Genomic DNA, 24,912 nt, shown 5'->3' with positions numbered 1-24,912 from the left:
GACCTCATGGGGAAGGACTGGTAAAAGTATGATTGAACTAACCAACACTAACCACTAAATCTGAGGAAAATGCATGAGAAAGAATAGCTTAAGAGTGTGTATTTTTTCAAGACTCTGCAGTCAAAGCAAGGAATGTGTCATAAGAGTTCTTATAGATGGGAGTCTTTTCTTCATCCCCTCCTGTCTCTCTTGAACTAAGATCTTTAGACAGTCTTAAGTGTAAGTTAAATTTGTTGCCAATTATTTCATGAATAATACTTTTAGTATTAATACGTTTAGATAGCTTCATACTGGCCCCTAAGTTCCATATTATTATTTTTTAAAAACACAATCATTTGTACCATCCAAAAAAACATTTAATTGAAATCTACTACAGTACTACATTTTCCAAAATTGCAATTGTGTTTTCTTTTCACAATAAGTAAGTACAAAGACACACTTGTTTTCATGTCTCTATTTTTTATATAAGGAAAATGCCCATGTATTTGTTTTGGTATATTTTTACAAAACAATGCAAACTACTCATTCTGTTTAGCTTAGCTGTCCTCTTTTGTGCTTAATTCCAAAGCAACACATATTTAAACATTGCCGTATATTTCACTGACATTTATATATAAAGTATATCAGTACTTTTGAGTATATCCATTGTTTTCAATGTGTCAACACTTTATTTTTCAGCCACTCACATTCATTTGATCAAAGTTCAGTCTTTGAAGCCGATTGATTTTTTAGTTCTTCACGATCAAAATGTCCACCATGTGCAGTGTTCCACCAAAGGCTCAAACTCTAAAGATCACAGACTTATACATCTTTCAGAAAAACAAACCTGCAGTAAAATTGGCAGAGTACAGGCTGAGGGAGCCACTCACAAATCTAGAACTGCTTTGAAGAGGTGGACTTCACAGGGCATAGGTCTTCATAAAAGTCTTCAACCTGTTTCTGACTCTGGTGATGGTCCTAAATGCCTGAAGTCAGGATCAGGGTCCTGACATGTCCTGTCTGATGATTACTAAGTGATAAGTCTGCAAACCCACCTGTCCCTAAGAACATAACTTAGTACTGGTGGAAAAGAGGGAATGAATTTTAAGCCAAAGTTTTCTACTTTTTCTTTACAGGTGCTGAACTTAGCTGGTGCTCAGAGAAAAACCTGTCCCTCAACAGTGAAAAAACTGACAGGAGAGGGTGTCCAGCTTCAGATTTCTTGTCATTCACATTTAGGAGGACCTCCCATGTTCCTCTAACACTACTGCACTTATCAAAAAGGCACAACATCATTTAAAGTATTAGGTATCATTCAGGTTTCCTGAGCTGGTGACCTCTAACCAATGCATTACAGAGAATATCTTAACACACTAAATCTCTGTGTGGTATCTCAGCTGTATAGCAGCTGACAGGAAAGCTCTGCAGCTGCTCATCTTCTGTGTGTACAGTATTGGGATATATGTCTCAGTTCAGAAGATATCTACAGCTCACACTGGCTCAGGAGAGTACCCAGCATCAGCAAAGCCTCCACTTATGCTAATGTCTCTTTGATTTATTTCCATCTAAATGCAAACCTATAGTCCAAGATTTCTTCCCAAGAGCAATAACAGCTCTGAATCTGTCCTCATCTCATAGTCTGCCACAATTGACTTCTCATACAGATGTGCATCACTTTCAAAAGGCATAAATGAAACATTAAAAAATTGGGTCCACTCTCCCCTCGTAGCATTATTAAGATTATAGTAATTAAAAGAAAAAGTTAAAAAAAAGAATGCAGTAGTGAGAATGTGGGTCTCGAGCGTATCTGTGACCCAGAAAGAAACATACCCTGGACAGGGCACCAGTCCATGACACACACACACACACTTTCACACAAATTGGCAGTTTTGAATAACCAATCCACCTACCAACATCTGCTTTTTGAACTGTGGGAGGAAACCAGAGCAGTTACAGGAAATTCACACAGTCGCAGGGAGAAGACAACAAACTCCTCATGGTGACTCGAGGCAGGGTTTGAACCCAGGACCCAAGAACCCGGAGCTGTGTGACATGGTAACACAACCTGCAGCACCACTGTGCCACTGAGTGGGAAGTTGTAGCAATCACTATAAAGTCTATTAAATCAATGCAAAACACTAATTCACAATCTCAATTTTTTGAACCACATAAGCTTTTAAACCAAAAAAAAAATAATTTACAGTACTCTGCAGAAGTCATAAGCAGCTAAGATAATTCTATATATTTAAAATAATGCCTTCTCAGCAAGAGTGGTGCGTGTATAAAGTTGTATATAATCACAGTAAATACAAAATAATAATAATATTTACCAAATAAGAAAGCGTGGCATGGTGGTGCAGCAGGAAGTGTTGCAGTCACACAGCTCCAGGGACCTGGAGGTTGTGGGTTCGTTTCCCGCTCCGGGTGACTGTCTGTGAGGAGTTGGTGTGTTCTCCCTGTGTCTGCGTGGGTTTCCTCCAGGTGCTCCAAAAACACACGTTGGTAGGTGGATTGGCGACTCAAACCTGTCCGGATGTGTGAGTGAATGTGTGCGTTGCCTTGTGAAGGACTGGCGCCCCCTCCAGGGTGTATTCCCACCTTGCGGCCAATGATTCCAGGTAGGGTCTGGACCCACCGCGACCCTGAAGGATAAGCGGTTACAGATAATGAATGAATGAATGAATGATAAAACTAGGAATTGGATGATAACTTCAAATAATACAGAGTTGAGATTTGGAAAAAGTTAAACTAACACATTCACAAACAGAATATCACACTCATTGGAATAATGTTATTTGGTTTTATTCAACTGTGGGGCATTATTTGTTGTTTGTTTGGAATTTTTCCCTGGATGAACTAAGCCAAATGCTTAAAGAAATAGAAAAAAAAACCCCAAAATATAATATATTCCAAAGCTTGCGGAAGTTCTACAAATAAAGAGAACGGGCAGAAATGGGAGGACACTGCCAGGAACATAAGTGCCTGTAGTACAACAATGAGATCCGCCATTTACACTGACAAAATGGCATGATTTTTCTAGTCAAGCTAAAAGAAAGGGAGCAGAACTCAGGAAAGAGAGGACTAAGACTGGTGGGGGTCAGTTATCTACACCAGCCCTTACTCCAGAACAGGAAAAAGCCTTTGGAATACTAGGCCCAACAGCAACTGAAAGGATGTCTGGTGGTGTAGATGTGTGTTTAAACGGGTTCCCATCTACCCCACCTCAACCTACATCTCCTGTGCAACCTTCTTCACCCTGCAACACTCCTGGATCATCTCCTGGCCTTTCCAGTCCACAGCCTAGTCAAAGGGCTCCTCATGCTCCAGAGACTCAAAATAATACATGTGGATGTAGTGAATGTGTCCTTCCTCTCCCTCCTCATCATCTTCCTCACTCTCCTCATCAGGAAGGTGTATGCCAGCCTGCACTGCAATGTTATGAAGCACAGCACATACAACAATTATGGCACAGCTGCGTTCTGGTGAACACCAAAGACCCCCTGATGACTTGAAAATGCCCAAAGCTCTCTCCACAACACTGTGGGTTCTGAGGTGTGCCATGTTATATCACTCCTCAGCCTCTGTGTGGGAATTCAGGACAGGAGTAAGTAAATAGCTTCGGAGTGGATAACCGCTGTCACCCAGGACATGTCCACCAGTGAATGCACCCTCCCTTGACATCTGACACACTTCAGAACTGGCCCAAATGAAGGAGTCATGAATAAATCCAGGACACTTGGCCACAATGCCCGTAAAGAGGCCTTGGTGGTTGCATATGACTTAAACATTCAGTGCAGACAGGTGTAATTAGGGCTGAAGAGGCTGGGAGTGTGTATGGGGATAAGTGTACCATCCACCACACCAACAATTCCAGGAATGTTTCCAATTGCATGAAACTAAGTGGACTAAGTGTAGAATTTCTCCTGGTGACACTTGTCAACTTCTCCCGTACTATACCAAGGAGAGCCATGGTCTCATCCCTAGGCAGACAGTATCTGTCACACAGCACATCATCAGGGAAATAAAGTTGGTCCAGATTTAAATGGAGAACTGCATGAAGACGAACTGCCTGTCCTCATGGATTACAGCGTCTCCTCAAATGGAGTCTTTGGTTTAGGAACAATATTCTTTGTACTGTGGCCATGTTCATCACATACGCACCTTTGTCAGCCCTCCTCTTGTTTACTTATATGTGTACATAATTAATCAGTAAATTTGATTGGTTAACAAGCTCAATAGGCCAGTCTGTAACCATTGCTTAGAAAATAATATATGTATTAATTTACTACTATGACTGTTACATTGGAGAATATATCAATAAATTATATATTTTACTTTGAGTAATTTCAATTGATTCACAATTGTCTCACGTGAATACACAGTTTTCAACCTAGAAATAAAAACAAATTCATGTACACTTATGTGCAGGACTGAGCTCTTCCCACTACACCATGATACAAGCAAATAACTGTTTGTACCAGACGTACACTGACTACATCATCAGGCTGTTGGATTAGAATTATGGTGCTGCTGGATGCAATTTACGTGATTCATTAACGCTTTCAAATGTAAATTTAAAACTTCATGAATTAATGTTTGTATTAATACGTGTGTGGTGCTACTGCGCACGAAACCATGCGTCAGTGTGTGTTTAAAAGGATAATTAGCGGCCTCTATCGTTTTAAAGAGAGAACTGCACATGAACTTCAAGTTAAGAACTTAGCGAGTTACGAGTGGGTCAGACTACTCACATAAATACTACGTTAGTTACGAATGCTTTTGAGAAACGTTCTTAATTTTAAGAATGTTTTTATATATGAGGTTACGAAGTACTTAAGAACCCCATATATATATATATTGTTGAGCTGAACCTCAGCACAACATAACTGAAATATATTTTATTTACAGAGCACCTGTAGTACTCGGCTTTGAATAACCTGTGCATTTAAATAATACCAAAAATTGCTGTCTATATCTCGAGATATGTACTTCTTTATTTACTTATCTGTAACACGCTGTTAAAACTAGCCCCACTATCTGGAGACTGTTGAGATAGATCTCACTGTGAGTTTAGTTAAATGAAAATATGCCCAAAAATGAGTACATATACTAATAAAACGAGCACGGCAGATATTCATATAATTTGTACAGGGGTTGGACAATGAAACTGAAACACCTGTCATTGTAGTGTGGGAGGTTTCATGGCTAAATCTTGCATTAATTGCACATTGCGCCAGTAAGACCATGCGGATCCAATGGTACAAATATTGTGTCCTGAAGGCGGTGCCGTGTATCAGGACGACAATGCACCAATACACACAGTAAGACTGGTGAAAGATTGGTTTGATGAACATGAAAGTGAAGTTGAACATCTCCCATGGCCTGCACAGTCACCAGATCTAAATATTATTGAGCCACTTTGGGGTGTGTTGGAGGAGCGAGTCAGGAAACGTTTTCCTCCACCAGCATGACGTAGTGACCTGGCCACTATCCTGCAAGAAGAATGGCTTAAAATCCTTCTGACCGCTGTGCAGGACTTGAATATGTCATTCCCAAGACGAACTGACGCTGTATTGGCTGCAAACGAAGGCCCTACATCATACTAATAAACCATTGTGGTCTAAAACCAGGTGTTTCAGTTTCATTGTCCAACCCCTGTATATAACAAATAATATTTATTTTACGGTTACCCAGTGTTAGAGGCATGAAAAGGATGTTTTAATGCTGGGTAGAACCTTGAGGGTGAACTGTTTCATACATATTGTACAAAGTCTGGGAAAGATGTTTTAGGAAAATATGTTCGACTTCACAATGAGAGCAGGCAGAATATTTGGGAGCCCCTGCTGAAAAAAAAAAGTGATGACTTCCTAAAATAAACCAATCTCTTTATAGAGAATAAATATTTTCATATTTTAATGCACAATTACTGTTTATTTACTTCCTTTAACATTAATAAATTCATGTGAATCCATAAAATAGTGCACAAAAATAAGAATACTTTATTCAGTGTATACTGTGTAATAAATTATTCAGATTTAGAAAATTAGTAAAAAATGTAATTTGACCAGGGGTTTCCAAACTTTTGCATGATATTGTGTATGGTTTAAAACAGTATGAGCCAATGGTCTACTAACAAGAAATGGACTTTCATCATAAACAAAATATGTCCATATATGATTATTAAAAAATATATTTAAAAATCACAAGGAAAAGAGCACCATCAAATGACCAGTAAGATCATTCATATTTGCAGGTTATTACAAATGAATAAGTGTGGGGTCAGCTCTGAGTCTTCTCTTCAGCAAGATCATGAGGTGGAGGGGTTCTCTCTTTCTTTCTGCCTGCTGCTCTTCTGCCTCCTGCTGGAAAAGTCTGGAGCTGCTCTTCTGTGAGCTGTGCGAGTAAAAGGTCCACACTCTGCTCCAGAACAGAGCTCAGAATGAGCTGCTCTTCTTTGGAAAATCGTCCCAAAACATGTCTGTCCACAGTTGTCTTTCCAGAGGGTCGTCCGATACCAATTCGTAGTCGTGGCATAACCTTCAATATGGCATAAGTAAGATGAGGAGAAAAAAATAAAACAATAAATATATATATATATATATATATATATATATTATAAAGAACTAAAGTGTGGATTCACATAGTTAAGAGGTTTAAGATTTAAATTAAAGTTATTTTCCTTTTTTTTGTGTCAGATTGCAGCTGTATTAAATAAAAGCAGACTTACATCAGTTTGAAGACAATCAACACAGGATCGGACACCATTATGACCCCTGTCAAAGAAGGATTGAAAAGACTAAAGAAAAGAATTCTAGCAAACATTCAAGCACAAATACATTTAATAATCCATCATCAAGAGTTAAGTCTCCAGGAGAGTAGACGCTGCTTCTGCAGCAAATGGAAACAAGCACTGTCGTAATACCCCTGATTTTATAAGTGTTGAATAAGCAGGGATCAACATATTTTAGGCCATATAGCCTTATTTGTTTGCAAACTATAGAACTGGGCATATTTGATGTGGTTCTGTTAAATGAACACATTCTTTTGATTTGGTTTCCTTTATCACTGTGGATAAGACCGTCTGCAGAATGAGTTTGTGTACTTTAATATACATCTTACTCTATCAAACACTTTCTAAAATGCTGTAACAAATTTTGAGGTATTTATAAGAATAATATAAAAACAAATAATATTTGTTTATTTGGGATAATAATATCCCAAATAGTACAAATGTATTAATCATCACTGATTTTGGTGCAGTTACAATTAATGCAGTGTGAAAAGACTAAACATTCCTAATGATGTATTTTTTCTTCCCTATTTTCAAAACTACATGGAGCCATTACAGCACACGATGCATATGACATTCTGCATAGAGTATGTTTGTCTGTTTCCAGATGGAAAATAGGAATGAAAGAACTCCTTCACAAAACTGATGTAATTTGGAAGTAACTCTGACCTTGCACTCCCTCCATGTTTAATGCCGACTTTCCCAAGGGGTTTATCAAGTTCATCATGAACCAAGACAATGTGTTCAGGCTGCACAGAAAACTTCCCGGCTGAAACAAACACAGTCTTTTAACTCTTTGTGTATACAGTACATTGTTGAACACAGGCTATTATTATTACTCCTTGTAACTGTAGAGAGAAAATCTTGCATCTCCATTTTTTTCATATCTACATTTTCATTTTTCTACGTAACTGGAGAATTTTATACCATGAATATTCATTCATATTCTGTAACTATTTTGTGTTGTTCATGGTCACAGTGAGTCCAAAGCCTACCAGGAATCATTGGCTGCAAGGAAAAAACATGCCCTGGACACTGCATCGGTCCATCACAGGAAATCACACACTCATATAATAAGTCACATATTCACACCTATGAAGATTTCATACAGCCGATCCAGCTACATGTGTTTTTGACTGTGTGTGGAAACTCATACAAACAGAGAAGAGAACACACCAATATCCAGACAGACACACATAGTTACACAAGGTGGGGAATACACCCCAGGAACCTGAAGTTGTTTGGTGGCCATGCTGGGCCACTGTGCAGCCACAAAATAATACCATGTTTTTAAATATAGTGATATTTGTCCTACCCCTGAAGAGTGACACTGTTGGAAACACACGGTGTCTGTTTGACAGAAATGTTTTAAATAATTTTTCTAACAAATAACTGCTTACAAACGGGGCGACACAGTGCTGCAGCAGGTAGTGTCGTAGACACACAGCTCCAGGGACCTGGAGGTTGTGGGTTCGATTCCTGCTCCGGGTGACTGTCTATGAGGAGTTGGTGTGATCTCCGTGTCTGCGTGGGTTTCCTCCAGGTGCTCCAGTTTCCTCCCACAGTCCAAAAACACACGTTGGTAGGTGGATTGGTGACTCAAAAAATGTCCGTAGGTGCGAGTGTGTGAGTAAATGTGTGACTGTGTGTGTTGCCCTGTGAAGGACTGGCGCCCCCTCCAGGGTGTATTCCCGCCTTGCACCCAATGATTCCAGGTAGGCTCTGGACCCACCGCGACCCTGAATTGGATAAGCGGTTACAGATAATGAATGAATGAATAACTGCTTACAAACCCATCTATAAACTTATGGTTACTTTAGTAAGCCATTCTGCTAGATGCCACTCACCTGCCTTAGCTACACTCACTCCGTTTACATTCATGAGCAGCTTTGGACGAAGAAGCACAAGCTGAGTGTCCTGAAAAACTGAAATGATGACCTCTCCTGACACCTGTCTGTCTGACCTCCACTGGTCAGCCACACCCAGTCGCTCGGCCAGTGCTGAAATCACAGTCATCCCGACACTGTGCCTTGAACCATTCATCCCAGGGTTACCAAGCCCTACCACCTGAAAAAAACATTAGACATTTATTTACCAGTCAGAAAGTTGCAGCTGTACGACTCATTTTTCAAATTTGAATGTTATCAAATTTAGAAAATATCACAAATAATTATTGGCTCCCTATGCTCCCTAGTGGCTATCCTTGTCCACCTTCTACTCCAAGGTTTACTTATGATGTTTGTGTTCAAGACATTCAATAAACCACAGTGGGCTGAACAAGTTTTAACACATAACTATAGGTAGAACTCAACGATATGGGCCCTTTATTAAAACGTTAAAGCCCGTTAATATAACCTTTAAATATTCACTGAGTCAGTATTTGAGGTAATGTATTTAAAAATAAAGTACAAACCAGTTTCCTTCTAGAACTGTTCACCACATCACTGGCCATCTTCTCAGACTGGACTGTGCCCAAAAGCACACGGTTCATCAACTTATTTATCATCCGCCTCAAAGCCATCGATAACAGCCTCCAAACCTGAGACAAAATCGCCAGGAGTTTTACCCTCCTCGTTTCGTCACTCATCAGCTACGTTGAAAGGTACAGTTACATTACATCAGCATTAAAACCACCGCGTCATTTTCACTAAACAAACACACGAGACTGTCAGCGGTGTCCCTGTCTTTACAACGTGTCTCGCTTCCTCTTGCAGCTTCTTTATTCACGTTCAGTGGAGTTTAGACCGACCTTCACAGTCAAAGCGCTCGTCAGTTCATTAAAACCCCGAATGACTTCATGCCGCTTACTAGAATTGTTGGTTGCCAGATTGTAGACTAATCATTTTCTCCTTTAGGTTTTTCTGTCCACAATCTACTCAATGCGTTTTAGTACTTCAACGGCGGACTTTTATATCTTTAAACTAGATTGTTCTTTACGGTGCATGACGAAAGGTCATCTTTTAATCTTTTATTTCTTTCCTTAAATCATATATAGTGACACAGATCTATTCTGAAAAACATGGCAACCGGAAACGTCAGATGTGACACAAAAAAGGAACTAAAAACCGACACCGCCATCTACCGAGGAGGATCGGTCAGGATAGACGGATATAAAAACATTTATTATTACAAGATAATAATGGTTATGAATATAGTAATAATTCCATTGTGTTGTTGGTAATATACATTAACACCTCTATATTTAATCATAATAATTATAATGAACATATACTGTTTGTATAAATTTAATGCAATGAAATGTGACATAAATATTATAACAATCAACTGATAATACTTGTAATACTACTGCTACTATATACTACTAATAATACTGCTAATTATAATAATAATAATAATAATTATTATTATTATTATTATTATTTTAATTATTATTTAAAAACAAAATGTGTGGTTAATTTCGTTATTTATTTATATATTTAATTAATTACATCATTCATTATTTTCTAATTTTATAGATAAATATTATGACCTAGCTATCGCTAACGAACTTCTCCACCACTCAGTATCTAGTTACAGTTGAAGATGGTGTCTGTTTGAGTAGGTTCGCTTACTTCAGTCTGCAGCAGGTGAGTCCTTCTCGGCTTAAAATTGGCTTAAAACATTCTGCGCCCGAAAGAAGATCGTTGTTTTAGGAGCATTAATCCTTCTGAAGTCTCGTAGTTTCCTCCTTCGAGTTTAACCACTAGGAAAAGTAGCCTTTAACTCCAGAGCAGCCTCCGTTCACCCAGAGTAAAGTAGGGTCTACCTGGAAGACCGCCATCACTGAGTGATATTACAGAGGGGTGAGGGGGTCTATTTTAAGCCGTCAACATACACTTTTCAAATAGCTGTTAGACTGTTTTAAAAAGGAGATTTTGTATATTGCAAAATATCCGTTTTGTTTACAAATATTTAGAAAATACCACTGTATATATATATATATATATATATATTGCTTTAATACAATTCTGCACTAAATAGAGGTAATGCTAACTAACATGTATTTTCTTTACGTAAGAAATGTGTTTTGTGTATGTCAGGACTGCCAAAATGTCTTGCAGTGTGCACTGTTTTGGCTTTGAATCAGTTATGATATCAGATATATAAAATTGTATTTTGTAACACTACCTGGCCTATATTTTGCATAAGATATGTTTTACCATTAGAAGGTAGGGGCGAGGGTTCACACTTTTGGCAGCACTGTTCTAACATATTAACATATCCAAGCCTAATACTGACTAGAATTTTATTCCCACAGTTTCAACAGTGCATAAATGGCATCTCCACCTCATCTGCCCACAACAAACATAGACAACTCTGTACAGACTGACCATACAGGCAGCCAAAGGATGCAAGATACGGAGAGTTATGCTCAACATGAAAACTACTTCCAGCCTTTAAATGATCATGAAGGCCTTCTTAGTGAGCATACACCTTTAACTCTAGGTTCAACTCCCTTTGTTGCAAGCAATAATACAGTATTTCTGGAAGAGTTATCCCCAACGGGAGTCACCCCACAATCCCTTTCTCAACAAAAAAGTCCTATGTTTGAAATACAGCCAGATGTCACTTCAAGTGGCCTCAACCATGGACCCTCTTCAACTGATAATTGTGATCATTTTACTACGTTTTCTTCTACTCCACCCAACTCTTCACATCTGTACAACAAATCAGCTTCAGAAACTGAAAGATGTTCTCCACATCTTCTCTTACCATCACAGGAGGTCATCACATATACACAATCTCAAATTCAGCTTGACCAATGCTCTGGACATACGTCAACGTCATGTTCAGAACAACTACCAGAGAATTCTGAAGCAATATGTTGGCATTCCTATGACGAAAGGGCAAAGTCAGACCTCCCTTCTGGAACTTCTGTGGCTCCAATCCAAGCAAGCACTATGAACTCTATACAAGGAGGTGTACAGGAGCTAGAAAAACACAACAAATTGGATTACAACTCAGATGAGGTGCTGAATTTAGGAGGTGAAATATTTAAATGTATTGACATTTCAGATCCATCATCATTGCATCAGGGTAGCCAGAAGTGTGAGAAAGAGGACAAAGGGGACTGCGTCTCAGAAAAGGGCCTGACTCCAGGATCGTATAACTATAAACCCAGTCATTTGCCTGATCCGCCATCACTGAATAATGAATATATAAATGTTCCCGTGGAGGACCATGTCAGCATTGTAAATACAAAGAGATCCTATCAAGGTGGCATTAAACAAAGTGATTTGTCATCTTCAGAAACATCCTTTGATATGTTGTTAGCCCCTGAGATGTGTCCACAGGTCTCTGATATTAATGTAAATCAGGTTGAAGAGTCTGATCCTTCTGATATGAAGCCACCAATTCTACCTGAAGCCAAACCAGGAGGGTCAACAGATTACATACCTGTCTTATACCTCCAAGTCACAAAAACTCTGCAAGAAGATAATCAAAGAGCAATTGATACTAACCAGTCTCAACTCCCACATGTTTTCTCAGCCTCAATCCAAAATGAAGTATGTTCTGGACCTTCAGTTGCTTCAGAACATTCTAATATTTCTACTCATGAACTGGAAGATGTTAAAAATAATGGCTGTGAGAATCTGCATGGTGAACAAGGACTGGGCAAAAATCAGGACAACCCACCTGAGGTTGGTCCCACATCAAGGAAGGAGAACATAAAAAAATCTTCAACAGATATCAGTCAGCCTGTATTTCCTGGACTAAAGACACAGCAAATTCACCGGACACCTCACACTGTATCTGCAGAAAGTTACAATAGCTACTATGGATCTACCTACCGTGATTATCAAAATGCAGATCTTCCATTATCACACAACTATTCCCTCCATTATTCCAGGGCTCCATATACCTGGATTAATTTACGTGGTCACTGGCCACAAATGGGATCTGAAGCTCAGTTTTATGACCAGGTAACAACAGTTCAGACAACTCCATTTACAATATATTACCTTTTCAATGCTCCCAAATAATGTCTGTTTAACAGAAATATCAAAAAGAGGAGCATAAGCAGAAACAACATGAGCAGTGCACTTCAGAACACAGCCACAACTCACAGCTAAGGTTCGTTTAATGTTTTATTTTATCCTTTTCCTTGTGATTAGTTATTGTTAACTTATAAAATTATCAGATTTAATGAGAATTTACATTTGCTTCCTGAGCATGATATAAATTATATAAATGATGTCACTAAAATTATTTCATGGATATCATATATCGGCTATTAGATAAACTTTATATATGCTTACTTTAGGTTGACATTGAAGTGGCAGCTTTTTTTTCTTTTCAAACAGGCAGATGAGGTGCAGAGACAGGTCTATGAGCACTGACAGAAATAAAACCTCAACATACTGGTCAGAAAACTACACTGACTATTATAACTATGGAGGTAATTCATTTTTATACTGTGGTCTTGCTTTGCATCTGCATATTTAAACAAATAGGATGCCAGTATTCATGAAAGTTTGTTTGATTTTTTATTATTTTATAGGTTGGAATCCTCAAGGACAATATTCTAATGCCTACTACCAAGATTACTACTATCCTTGCACTTATGGATACCAAACTGATTTCTCCAAAAGCAACAGTCAACAATATAACACAAAGTACACTCAATATAGCAGTCACAGCTAAATATAGTTAATTTATCTATATATCAGTAAAATTGCCAGCTTTGCCAGTTATTCAGATTACTTTTGTAATGTTTTGTCTATTATTTTTTAAGGCCTTACAACTATGAAGACTGGTGGAGATATGACCCACGTTATGATTCATCCTTTGACTATGATCAGTTCACCCAATGCCAGCTGTCTCCCTGTGATCAGAATGACACAGAAAGCAGCCACAGTGGCTACTCTACTCAGAGCATGTCTAGCACTAACAGTCAGAGTAGTCACTTTAGCTGGCATTCAGAACAGGTAATAGACTCCATACATAAATTTACCTCCATGGTTTTTAGCTTTAACATACAGTCCCCGGGAGGAAAAGAATGTAAATCTTCAAACTAACATTATTTTACAAAAATGTATTTTTAAAGGAACACTGTATCTCCTACACAAACCTACTGGCCTTTACCGATAAGAGTTTTGGCATCTAAACCATTTTAAGCAACGCAGAGTAAGTTTATAGTATATAGGGTAAACTGAATCAAACAAGCAATTTAATTCTTAATTTCTTAATTGCACTTTATTTTTTTGCAGTTTTCAGAATTATGTTTGCTAATTTTGCTATAAAAAAATGACTGATGGCTCATTTACAAAACTTTCAACTAAACAGTTATTTGGGAAGACAAGGGTTCTAGTTCAATCACCCAAAAATCCTTTTTGACTCCTTTACTTTTAACCACATAAAGAATGTAATACATATTTTCTATTAGTGTTAATGGTATTGTGTTAATTATTTGTTCCAGGGCTGGGGATACCCAATACAGCAGTACACTGACTATCCACATTATGATGGCAATATTCAGTCTCCAGCTCATTTTGTCGACCATGCTCATTTAGAGAAAGAATCCGGAAAAATCACAGTTGCATGCTCTTTAAAGGGTGAGATTTAATACACTTTCCTCTTTCCTTTTACCATACCATCACATACACTGTTTATAGAGTTCCACTATTTTTTCTACATTTCAGTAAAGTTGAATTAATGAAGTTGAAGATGTAATTACAGTGATTTAGCATAAAATAGTTTTGGAATAATATATTTTGGTCTAAACATATTTTCAGAAATTCAATGTATTGTACATTTTAAGCTCTACAATTATTAACATTAGATATAAATCACAATATGGTGCATATTCTCTGGTTATTTTGGTCATTTTGTTTGTATGAAATTTACCATTTCACTTTAAACCACTCTAAATAACTTGTTAAATGATGCAGATATTTTTATGAATAAGTTGAAATCCTCTTTAAAGAATACCTTTCCATGTTCTTCCCATAGGTCCTTCCACCTCAGAGCAGTTCCCCTTCCTTCACTGCTGTGCTCGGTTTGGACCTGGTGGACAGCTGTCTGTTGTGCTTCCAAATCTTCCCTCTGAGGGCAAACCAGCACTGGTGCAGATCCACAGCACTGAGGTCATTTCCATACATTCAGGTTCACTGTGTTTGTGTGGTGTTTATTAAGCAGTTGCCTCCTTTTAATCTCACACTAAAGAGGCATTTTTACTGGCTATGCTTTATAATCTGCTATGTGGGTTTAGCTCTAAGTGAACAATTGACTGCTCAGCAGATGATGCTGCAAGGCTGCAGGGACCAACCAGAACTCCAGGGCTTCCCAGGACCTCTAATAAAGTAAATGCTTGTTTTAATAATTAATATAAATAAGAGCTATAACATTAATTCAGAAATGTAACTTGAGGAATTATGCGCAGCTAGAAAAAGGATATATTATAGAGGACTTGCTTTAACTCCATGATAAGACTTTGGAGATAATTTTAAGACATTGCATAATTTTAGTGTAAATCCAGTGGCATATCTATACTGTTGGCAGAGGAGAGAACCATGAAGTTTTTACAAAATATGATCATAATCTGGTGCTATACATACATTAATTATGGAGTTTGTGAAACTTTCTCACTTCCAAAAATTCAAAAAAGATTCTAGAAGTATTTAAATGGGGCGGCAAAGTGGCACAACAAGTAGTATCACTGGCGCACAGCTCCTGGAGTTGTGGGTTTTAGGCCGACACCAGTTGACTGTGAGGAGCTTAATGTGTTCTTCCTGTGTCCACATGGGTTTTCTCTGGGTGTTCCGGCTTCCTCCCATGCTCTAAAAACACATACTGGTAGGTGAATTGGCTACTCAAAATTATCCATAGATGTTTGAGTGAATTAATGTGTGAGTGTATGTTGACCTTCAAAGGACGGGCGCCCCCTTCAGGGTGTGTTTCCACCTCGCGCCCGTAAAAGAATCAGAAACATCAGTGATGTTTAAATACATTAATTTGTTCATTGTATGTAAGCGTTTGTCCAGTTCAGGGTCGCAATGTGTTCGGAGCCCACCTGGACTCACTGGCCGCAAGGTAGGAACACACCCTAAAGGGGGCACCAGTCCTTCATAGGGTGACTCACACACACCCACACACACACTCACACACACACTCACACCTATGGACATTTTCGAGTTGCCAATACACCTACCAACATGTGGTTTTGGAACATGGGAGGAAATCTGAACACCTGGCCTGGAAGAAGCTCAAGCAGACACTGGAAAAAAACACCAACCTACTCACAGAAAGTCACCCAGAGCAGGGCTAGAAGCCACAACACCAACACGACCTGTTGCGCCACCGTGCCGCCCATGACACATGTTGTTTTTAATTAATTTGTCTCATAGACATAAGACCCATAAATCCGAGGTGCTGGAATTCATCAGAAAGAAGAGACAAGAATGCTTACATAATGAAACACTGGTAGAAAAACAAGCGTCTTGCCTAATATGGAAGCTCATGGAATTAATATGCAAACATAATGGTGTAAGTTATAATTTATTATATTTGGCATTTATAATTATAGCATATAATAATGTAATTATATAATGACATGATATGCTAATAACATGTAGCAAAGTGTAATGAGGTATATGGTAATGTTTTACAGAAACTTGTGGGAACTGATATATCTCATCTTTTGTTGAGAAATTCAGACTCCTCCTCAAAAATTAGCACCTCTGATCTTATCGATTTTTCAAACGAAGCACTCAGTAGAACAGTGGAAAATAAGACATGTGATGCTGAATCAGCCAGTCAAGATGATGTTTGGGCAATATCAAATGACACAGAGAAGGATTTACAGTGCTTCAGAGAGCTGTTAATCTTTGGCAAGAAAAAGGTAAATATGTATTGAATTTAATTTAAAATGCATATTTTAAAACAAAGGGTAATGCAGACATACTGCTTTGTCTGCTTACAGAAACAGTTGAGTTAAACATTGCTGTTGTTCTCAAATACCTGACAAATAGGATGCTCTGGAGACAGCGATAAGCAAAGGATTGTGGGGACATGCTTTCATGCTGGCTGGTAAAATGGATAGCAGGGCCTGTTCTAATGTGATGAGCAAGTAAGTTATAACAAATTACAACATCCTTGAAATATGCATTTATATTACACTATTTATATTACACTGCCTTGCTCCCTATTTCTTACAGCTTTGTAGCTAGGCAGCATTTCCAACTTCTCCTAAGGTGTCTCAAGTATCAGTGTTATACAAGAGGATTATACTAGCTAAGTGCAGGAAATCTAGCCTGCATGCTTATCTAGAAATATATTTAATTTGTTAAAAATAATAAAGTGACTGAGCACAATGAAAATAAGGAGTATGGAATAACGTTAAACACTGCACAGCTCTGCTTGTATATACAGCTTACAGATAGTTTCAGTATCATGCTTAATTCCTTGAATAGGTTCATTGACAGTTTAGCAGTGAATGATTCATTGCGGACCTTTTATCAGCTAATGTCTGGAAAGATGCCATCATCTGCAACTGTGAGTATGTCTTTTTTATGGTAATGTTTATTTATGGTAATGTTTATTATTAGAGTTCCATGCGGCAGAAAGTGGTTTATATGGAATGAATTTGGCTTCAGTGTTTACTTTTTAACAAATATTTTGCCTGGGGGGTTTATATGAGTATTTTCTCTAGTGTTGTGAAATTAAGGACTGCGGACATTGGCACATCCACCTGGCCATGGTTTTATCAAACCACACCCATTTCAAACATCTACACCAGAAAACCATTACTAGGATGGGAGACACACTGGGTAAGACAAAACATATATGGTGTAAACATTAACTGTAGAATTGTAAAATAAACAACTGCAAGCTTCCTTAAATATTTGCATTCTTACAAGCTTAAACTGTTTACGTGTTTGTATATTGATTCAAAAATTAACAACCCCAGAAACTTTAAATAAAAGCGTTTAAATAAAAAGTTTGATTCAAGTTCAAATTTAATAATTTTTAGTCAACCTGTTTTATTTAACAGTGCATGCTGTATGTTCATAAAAATATGTCCAATGTCTAAATAAATAACATGAACTAACTTGCTTTTGCAAGAAAGTTTATAATATACTTTCATTCTTAGCTTCCCAAGGATGTTCTGTTGCTGCAAGTTTCTGTTACATGGTGGTTCAACTAGGCACGGACACACAGAGTACCAAAACAGACACCTGTCTTTTTGGGGTCAATTCCAGGTCAGCTGTTATGCACTAACTCTTCTTTAGAGTTGCCATGATTACTTGAATATTATGTTGTATTATATTATAATACAGTAAGTCCTCTACATACTAAAGAGTTCTGAAATTTCATTCATAACTCTAGTTCCAACAAAGTTAGCTTAGGCATCCAATATTTTAGTAAGCCTTCAACATGTAGCTCTATATGGCAATAAATAAGAAGATAGCTTAATAAAGTTTCAAGACAGCAGTATCAAGAGAGCCATGAAATAAAATAATACATAAAAATCTGTTATCTTGGACTGGTAGACATGTCCGCTTCTGGAGGTATAATTATTGACAGAATACTTGAACAGAATATAATTACACTGAAGACAACAAATACTGGTTAGAAAACCCCACATGTATGGGGTAACATTATTACAAGCTCACAAGTAAATAAATTACATGTGTTACATAGCAAAAATTCAACTGTATTCACAATACATTGATTCTAAAAGGTATGCCATACGCATGTGCCTAATGTAAACGTTTACTTAAACCATAGAATTTTGAATTTTGCACTAATTTAAACAAATTATAAACAAATGGACATGGACGTTATTTGTTTTTGAAAGTATACAATTGAAAGTTTTGTATGTTAAGGACTTACTGTATATTAGTTTTTACAGTGGGCCCAAATGTATTAAAACCTGGAAATACACAACAAATTTAGCAAAATTGGAAACACTAATTAAATTATCACAAGATTTTTTTACAACTATATCCATCATTATTTTTTATCAAATCAAAAGTAGCACAAAATAAATGTCCAAGATATTTGGACCCCACTGTACATTTGTAAAAATAAATAAATAAATAAATAAATAAAAGGCCTGAACTGATCAGTGTTTAATATAATTAACTTCCACAGTTTTAATTCTAGTTTACCAGCCCTGAAGTATGCTACCAATGAAGCAATCCAGCGTACTGAAATCTTTGAATATGCCCTGTCTCTTGGCTTTGATTCAGTTCACCTTTATAACTTTCAGGTATTTTTTTTAACTTCCTAAATCTAACAAACTAAAAGTTTAGTATTTTAACATTAACATGTAATCATTACCATCTACTTTTAAAAGTTCTTTTTGTGTGCTTTAGATTTTCAAATTTATTTATGCTTGCCGGTTAGCTGAAGCCGGACTTTACATTCAAGCGCTTCAGTACTGTGAAGTGATCTCTAAAGCACTGCTAGCCTCAGGTTCAGGACACTCTCTGACCTTGATAAGCCAGATCATTGAGGTAAAAACATGACAACACACTTACAGAAGTAAAAAATTAATTAATATGTAGTCTTATGATTTTATGTCATTTTGAGGATACAGGAATTCAAAGGTTTAGTAGCAACCTTTTAGTCTGCATGTTCACACTTCAATTCCTTATATTTTATTGTTGTAAGTTCCAAAATTTGCAAACTTCAAAAGTAAGGAGCCCACGTATGAAAAGGCCTGTCCAACCTGTGTATTCCATGGGTTCACTGAGGGTCAAGCATGTAAACATGCAAGTAATTACACAAATAATTTAATAACAGACTCATTATAACATTAACATCTGGGTAACACATGAAATAGTGTGGCACTGCTGGGCTCCTAATTGCAGAAAAGTGGAGATTTTCTTTTAGGCCTCACCCAGGGTTATTTAATGGGATTATTGACATAAGTGAAAAATCAGGAGAAACTTAGCAGAAAAAGACTTTAACATTTGGCCCACTTTTTATTTAATGTGCACACATTGGCCACTTTATTAGAATCCCTTAACTCATAGAGCTACAAAAAGATGCATTATTGTATTAATATGATTGTGTATGTGTTCTCTATGTGCTCACTTTTCTGATGTCTAAATGGCAGTAGTTTATCGTTATGTCCGCTGTGCTGTTACTTATAATCATATAGTTGTCTACAAAAATGAGATACGTTGACCAGCAGTTTAAAGACATCCCAGAAATTGAATTATCATCAGAACCAGAATGGCTGATCAGCATAAGGAAACTTCACTGCCATATTTTAGTAAGTTTCTTGTAATAAACACTAGATGTCCTATTCTTTATGTCAAGCTTTTGGGTATGTAGTCTATATATGGCACATTTTAAACTTTCTGGTTTTATCATATCTAACTTTTAGGAGGAACTGAACACACATGGCTCAAAGACACAGGATACAAATCTTCCTATGTTAGAGACAAACTCCCAGGGCACACCACCAACAATTAGAACTCTACCTTCATATCAAATTTCCCTTCTGACTACAGAGAAGCCGGACCAAGAAAATTATACTCCAGATGTGCACCTAGTACCACCAGGTGTGTTTACATCTTACATGCTTGCATTTTATCCTGATTAAGAGACTATATTAATTTTTTCTGCATCTTCTTCTATGGTTTCAGCATCACAAGACATTCTTGAATATAGAGACAAACCCATGATTCCAAAGTCTAGCCAAATACTTGATCCAACTTGTTTTCAACTTAGCAAGAAGGTTAGGTGTTTTCTAGTATTTTTTAATTTTGTCATTAAATCTCAAATTCCTTTGGTTGCATATTACAGGAAATTGCACTTGTGTAGGTCTACATAGATTTTGTGTAATTGCTGCATCTTTTTTAGGCAGTTCCATTGTCTGTATCTCCAATTTACCAAATGTCTTCTCACCAAGAAAATCTAAATGGCTCACCAGTGGAGGAATCAATTCAAGACAAGCCACCAGCAGTGTTGGAACCCCAGATTCAGATTTTGCCCACTGATGTAATGCAACCTGAAGGACTAGTTCACACAGATGATTCAAACGATTTGCCAAATGATGATTCCAGTGAAACCAACGCGTCAACAAATACTCTGGTCCGTTCACAGCCATCTCCATCAACGCTGGAGCCAACTGCAGGTGATCTCCAATCCCAGTCTCTGAGCATTGTTCCTAAATCTACACAACATACACTGGATCCTCATACATTGCCTTCAGCAATGTTATCTTGCTCCAAGTCAGTGGCAACAGAATCAGAGATTCTGCCTCAGATAACTGCTCCAAATATAGAGCCCACAACACTGGCTTCTCCAATGTCAGTGGCAACAGAGTGTGAACCATTACCTTGGTTGATTTCTCCTTATAAAGAGTCCCAAACAGTGCCTTCTACAACATTACCTTCCATATCATTGGAAACAGAAATTAAGTGTGTCCATCCGACAATTTCACCAACCACAGAGACAAATATGGTGGCTTCTACATTATCTTCTTCCATGTCACTGGTACAAGATTCAGTGTGTATACCTCCATCGTGTGGCCCATGCACAGATCTAAATTCATTGTCTTCTACAGTATTACCTTCATCCAAGTCCCTGCCAGCAAAATCAGAGTCTATTCCGCAGTTAATTGTGCCACTGCCTGTTACACCATCTTTTGACCACATGGGTAAACGGTGTCAAAAACACCATCCAGTAACTCAACCAAGTGTTGCTGTAGCTCCACTCCAAATGGTATCTGATAATAATCAGTGTTATTATTCTACAAAGCAGAACTTGTCTTCACCCGAGGTACAACAAGTGCATCCCAAGACAACACCCAGGCTGTGCCCAGCCTTTGAGCCCCAGTCACTTCATTCAGCTGTGTCCAATGGAAAATCTCAGCGAACAGATACTGTGGACTCACAAGCAGTGCCTCTTCTTACTGTGCCTTTACCTGCATCCCATATTTTGCCTCCAATCAGCAAAGATTATTCAGCAATCCAGGGTCAGCATGCAGCAGAGACAGAGATCAGACCTGCCCAGATGTCATGCCTGTTGGTAGACTCAGCTCTAGGCCAGACACCTCCCAGACTTTTCAGTGCAAATCCCTATTCCATGGGAGAGAAAATGGCTCACTCAAAGCAGACACACACATTATCAAAACCCTTGATACCTCGGCTCTTTGTCCCTCAGAGTCTACATCCAGATCCCAAAGACCAAAAGGTTAGTCATACTATCAAGGTAAACATAGCTAAACTTCTTAATTACAATACTGTCCCTTTCCTATAATTCATGTCTTTTTAGATTCACTCATTCATGCATATTTAGCAGGCTAATACTTTTCCACAAGGGGTCACCATTAGCAGTTTAATAGCTTTGGATGCTTTTTTATAGCAGTGTTTTGCCCCTTGTTCTCTTTCTTTCATTTCTTTCTCAATTTTCCCCTTCAGCATCCCACATTATTTTGTCTGTCAGCAGGAAGCTGGAGGTGGGTGGCTCAGTTGGTTGTTTGGCAAAAAGAAGGAAGTTTGTTTCCCTGTAGATACTGGCAAATCAGTAAGTGAAAGTTGATGTCAATATAGTTAATTTAAATGTACGTTTTTTCAAACAAATAACAAATTTGACCTCCCACAGCTTGTTTGGGATGAAAACCTTCAAAGATGGGTGGATCCCAGTGAGGAAAAGAAAAAGGTTGTCCTTGTGCTTCATGTTTATAAAATGAAGAATATCTGTATTAAATGAAGCTCATGACAATGTTACTGTGTTCTTTACAATATGGTGTGATTTCCTACAGAGAAAACATGAGTTAGTGCATTCTAAAAGAGTTAATAGGATGACTACTGAAAAGTTAGGAGAATTGGCTGAGCCACACACGAAGGGGCTATCCAGTGGCATGCCCATTTTGACATCAGGTGATTTCCCTTCCACATCATTGAAATATTAGTGACTCTTGTTTTCAGCAATATCATGATACAGATGTCTTATTTTACTCAATCCAGGGCCTAAGAGAGGATATATGGCAACTCTCAATCCAGTCTTAATGTCTAACAATACAGACACTCATTTTTACACTTCATCAAGCATAAGCAGTTGTGAGCCACCAATGGTCAAGCCTGCCAACACATATCAAACTGACCGAGGTAGGTGACCGTAGTCATGGTAATAGTTCCAAACATAGTTTGTCATTGTTTACAATTTAATTTTATTTTGAGTCAAATTATTGTACATCATGACAAGTTATCTTTTGTATTTAGCTATTTCTGGACACTCTATAAAGCAAGTATCTGAACACATGGGATGGAAGCAAAGTGCCCCGTCTATGCCATATTCACCAACATCTGATGTAAGATTAAAAGATATACAGTACGGTGCAAAAGTTTTAGGCACCAGAGATTATGAGATTTATAAAGCTATTTATCTGAGCAGTTATTTATCTAAAAAACAAACAAACCAATAATGCCCAACATTAGAATAAAGCCAAATAACATTATTCCAGTGTGATATTCTGTGTGAGAATGTGTTGGTTTAACTTTTTCCAAATCTCTCCTCGTGGAGTCATCTGAGGTTGTCATCCAAAACCTATTTTTACTGGTTAATAAATAAGATTTTAAATAATGTTTGCTGTTGATTTAACAAATTCATGCAGTTCAAGGAGAATCTGAACAAAACATTACTCACATACTACTTTATAGAAAAATATTTCTTATTTGGGGACAGCAGGTTGTGTCGCAGTCACACAGCTCCAGGGACCTGGAGGTTGTGGGTTCGATTCCTGCTCCGGGTGACTGTCTGTGAGGAGTGTGGTGCGTTCTTCATGTGTCCGCATGGGTTTCCTCCGGGTGCTCCGGTTTACTCCCACAGTCCAAAAACACACGTTGGTAGGTGGATTGGTGACTCAAAAGTGAATGTGTGTCTGTGTTGCCCTGTGAAGGACTGGCGCCCCCTCCAGGGTGTATTCCTGCCTTGCGCCCAATGATTCCAGGTAGGCTCTGGACCCACTGCGACCCTGAAATGGATAAGCGCTTACAGAGAATGAATGAATATTTCTTACTTGTTAAATATTATTATTATTTTGTATTTACTGTGATTATATATAACTTTATACAAGCCCCACTCTTGCTGAGAAGGCATTAGCTTAAATATATAGAATTATCTTAAGTGCCTAAGACTTCTGCACAATACTATAAATGTCCATGTATTGCGTTTTACAGCATGTTTTACAGTCTGTTCATTGCCCTAGTATATACTGTAGCAGGTATATATGTAAATAGTACAGATTTGAAAAATGATCATTTCCCAGGGGAAGGCAAACTATCAATAGCTTTTAAGTAATTTTGAACCAAATATAGTGCTCAGTTTGCTGTGACATTTTGACAAATGGAGCAGGAATGGAGATACAACTGTTTTTGTTTGAACATTAATGGTCAGTAAACTTTATGCAAATTCAAGGGTCAAGAATGTATTTACAGAAATTGAAATATGACACTGTATATTCTTAACACTTCCATGTTATCTCTGATAAATTATTCAGACTTTGTATAATAACTGATTGTTTTTCCTCACATAATTTAATTGCTATCATTTTTCTTATGTTGTGCTTCACGTGAAGGATATTCTTGAAGAGATAATGTGAATATGAGGTGGTTCCTGTTCATGGAGGTCGACGGCAGGATCTGGATGAAGCTACATTAAATACATTAAGCTACATAAACATAAACTGAGATGCAAATAACTGTATGTGTTAAGTGTATTTACTATAGTATTTCATTAGGAACTTTTTCGTATGACATCACTGTTAAGTCAGACACTTTTGCCTTGTTTTCCTGCTCTGTCTTTTGTGTCTTCCGAGTTCCCTTGTCTACCATGTTCTAAAGGAGCACATGGCTCTGTTTTGTTATTCTAGTCTCCTTCCATGTCTCTGCCTTTGCCCTGCCCTCTCATTATTGTTCTCACATGTGCCTCCTTTGTGATCCTGCCCCCTCATTATCCTTCTCAGGTGTTCCTTGACTGTGGTCATGTGTATATACACCCCCTTGTTGTCAGTGTTCCTTTGTCTGGTATTGTGTGTAGATATATATTTTTCTATTTATAGATTGTTCTAGTAGTTTTTATTTATCTGCACCAGTTCATGGTTGATTCCTGTTTATTCTAGTTGAGTTCTTTGTTTTTGTGTTTTCCTTGTCTTGCACATGTTTGCTTTCAGGATTTATGTT

The 24,912-nt window shown here is 37.7% G+C and overlaps 2 protein-coding genes across 5 annotated transcripts; one reads left to right on the top strand and one right to left on the bottom strand.

Moving 5' to 3' along the window:
* Positions 1-5,966: 5,966 nt before the first annotated feature.
* Positions 5,967-9,746, bottom strand: LOC136677665 (probable peptidyl-tRNA hydrolase). Its single transcript, XM_066655258.1, has 5 exons — positions 9,183-9,746; positions 8,617-8,836; positions 7,439-7,538; positions 6,707-6,752; positions 5,967-6,516 (listed from the first exon to the last, which is right to left on the bottom strand). Exons 1-5 carry the CDS (start codon positions 9,354-9,356, stop codon positions 6,259-6,261), a joined length of 798 nt encoding a protein of 265 aa, XP_066511355.1. The 5' UTR covers positions 9,357-9,746; the 3' UTR covers positions 5,967-6,258.
* Positions 9,747-12,389: 2,643 nt separating this feature from the next.
* LOC136677664 (protein transport protein Sec16A-like) lies at positions 12,390-24,912 on the top strand. Of its 4 annotated transcripts, none has more exons than XM_066655256.1 (26): positions 12,390-12,693; positions 12,768-12,844; positions 13,075-13,169; positions 13,272-13,386; positions 13,506-13,698; positions 14,190-14,325; positions 14,723-14,856; positions 15,011-15,072; positions 16,117-16,255; positions 16,380-16,610; positions 16,741-16,838; positions 17,182-17,263; positions 17,421-17,538; positions 17,862-17,970; positions 18,866-18,983; positions 19,090-19,230; positions 19,881-19,994; positions 20,109-20,286; positions 20,371-20,462; positions 20,588-21,922; positions 22,175-22,255; positions 22,334-22,390; positions 22,494-22,611; positions 22,699-22,839; positions 22,954-23,042; positions 24,309-24,912. In XM_066655256.1, the coding sequence occupies exons 1-26, from the start codon at positions 12,664-12,666 to the stop codon at positions 24,330-24,332; spliced, it is 4,107 nt and encodes a 1,368-aa protein (XP_066511353.1). In that variant the 5' UTR covers positions 12,390-12,663; the 3' UTR covers positions 24,333-24,912. The 4 variants fall into 4 exon arrangements, with proteins under 4 accessions (XP_066511353.1, XP_066511354.1, XP_066511352.1 ...); XM_066655257.1 differs by having other exon boundaries at positions 15,008-15,072; positions 18,878-18,983; XM_066655255.1 differs by having other exon boundaries at positions 15,008-15,072; positions 22,178-22,255.

This window comes from Hoplias malabaricus, chromosome Y (assembly GCF_029633855.1).
Source record: "Hoplias malabaricus isolate fHopMal1 chromosome Y, fHopMal1.hap1, whole genome shotgun sequence".
Classification (NCBI taxonomy): domain Eukaryota; kingdom Metazoa; phylum Chordata; class Actinopteri; order Characiformes; family Erythrinidae; genus Hoplias; species Hoplias malabaricus.
Note: the sequence above shows the minus strand (reverse complement) of the source record. Positions and strands in the feature narration are given on the sequence as shown.

What these genes read in the sequence shown, in the direction of transcription:
- LOC136677665 (XM_066655258.1), bottom strand. Translation starts at nt 9,356, where the DNA reads ATGAGTGACGAAACGAGGAGGGTAAAACTCCTGGCGATTTTGTCTCAG. An exon ending in AGTGAGTGTAGCTAAGGCAG is followed by an intron (nt 7,539 to 8,616) that starts GTGAGTGGCATC and finishes TGTTTGTTTCAG; the next exon opens with CCGGGAAGTTTTCTGTGCAG. An exon ending in AAACATGGAGGGAGTGCAAG is followed by an intron (nt 6,753 to 7,438) that starts GTCAGAGTTACT and finishes CTTCTTTGACAG; the next exon opens with GGGTCATAATGGTGTCCGAT.
- LOC136677664 (XM_066655254.1), top strand. Translation starts at nt 12,664, where the DNA reads ATGGGATCTGAAGCTCAGTTTTATGACCAG. An exon ending in CTGTAGATACTGGCAAATCA is followed by an intron (nt 22,256 to 22,333) that starts GTAAGTGAAAGT and finishes GACCTCCCACAG; the next exon opens with CTTGTTTGGGATGAAAACCT. An exon ending in CCAGTGAGGAAAAGAAAAAG is followed by an intron (nt 22,391 to 22,493) that starts GTTGTCCTTGTG and finishes GATTTCCTACAG; the next exon opens with AGAAAACATGAGTTAGTGCA.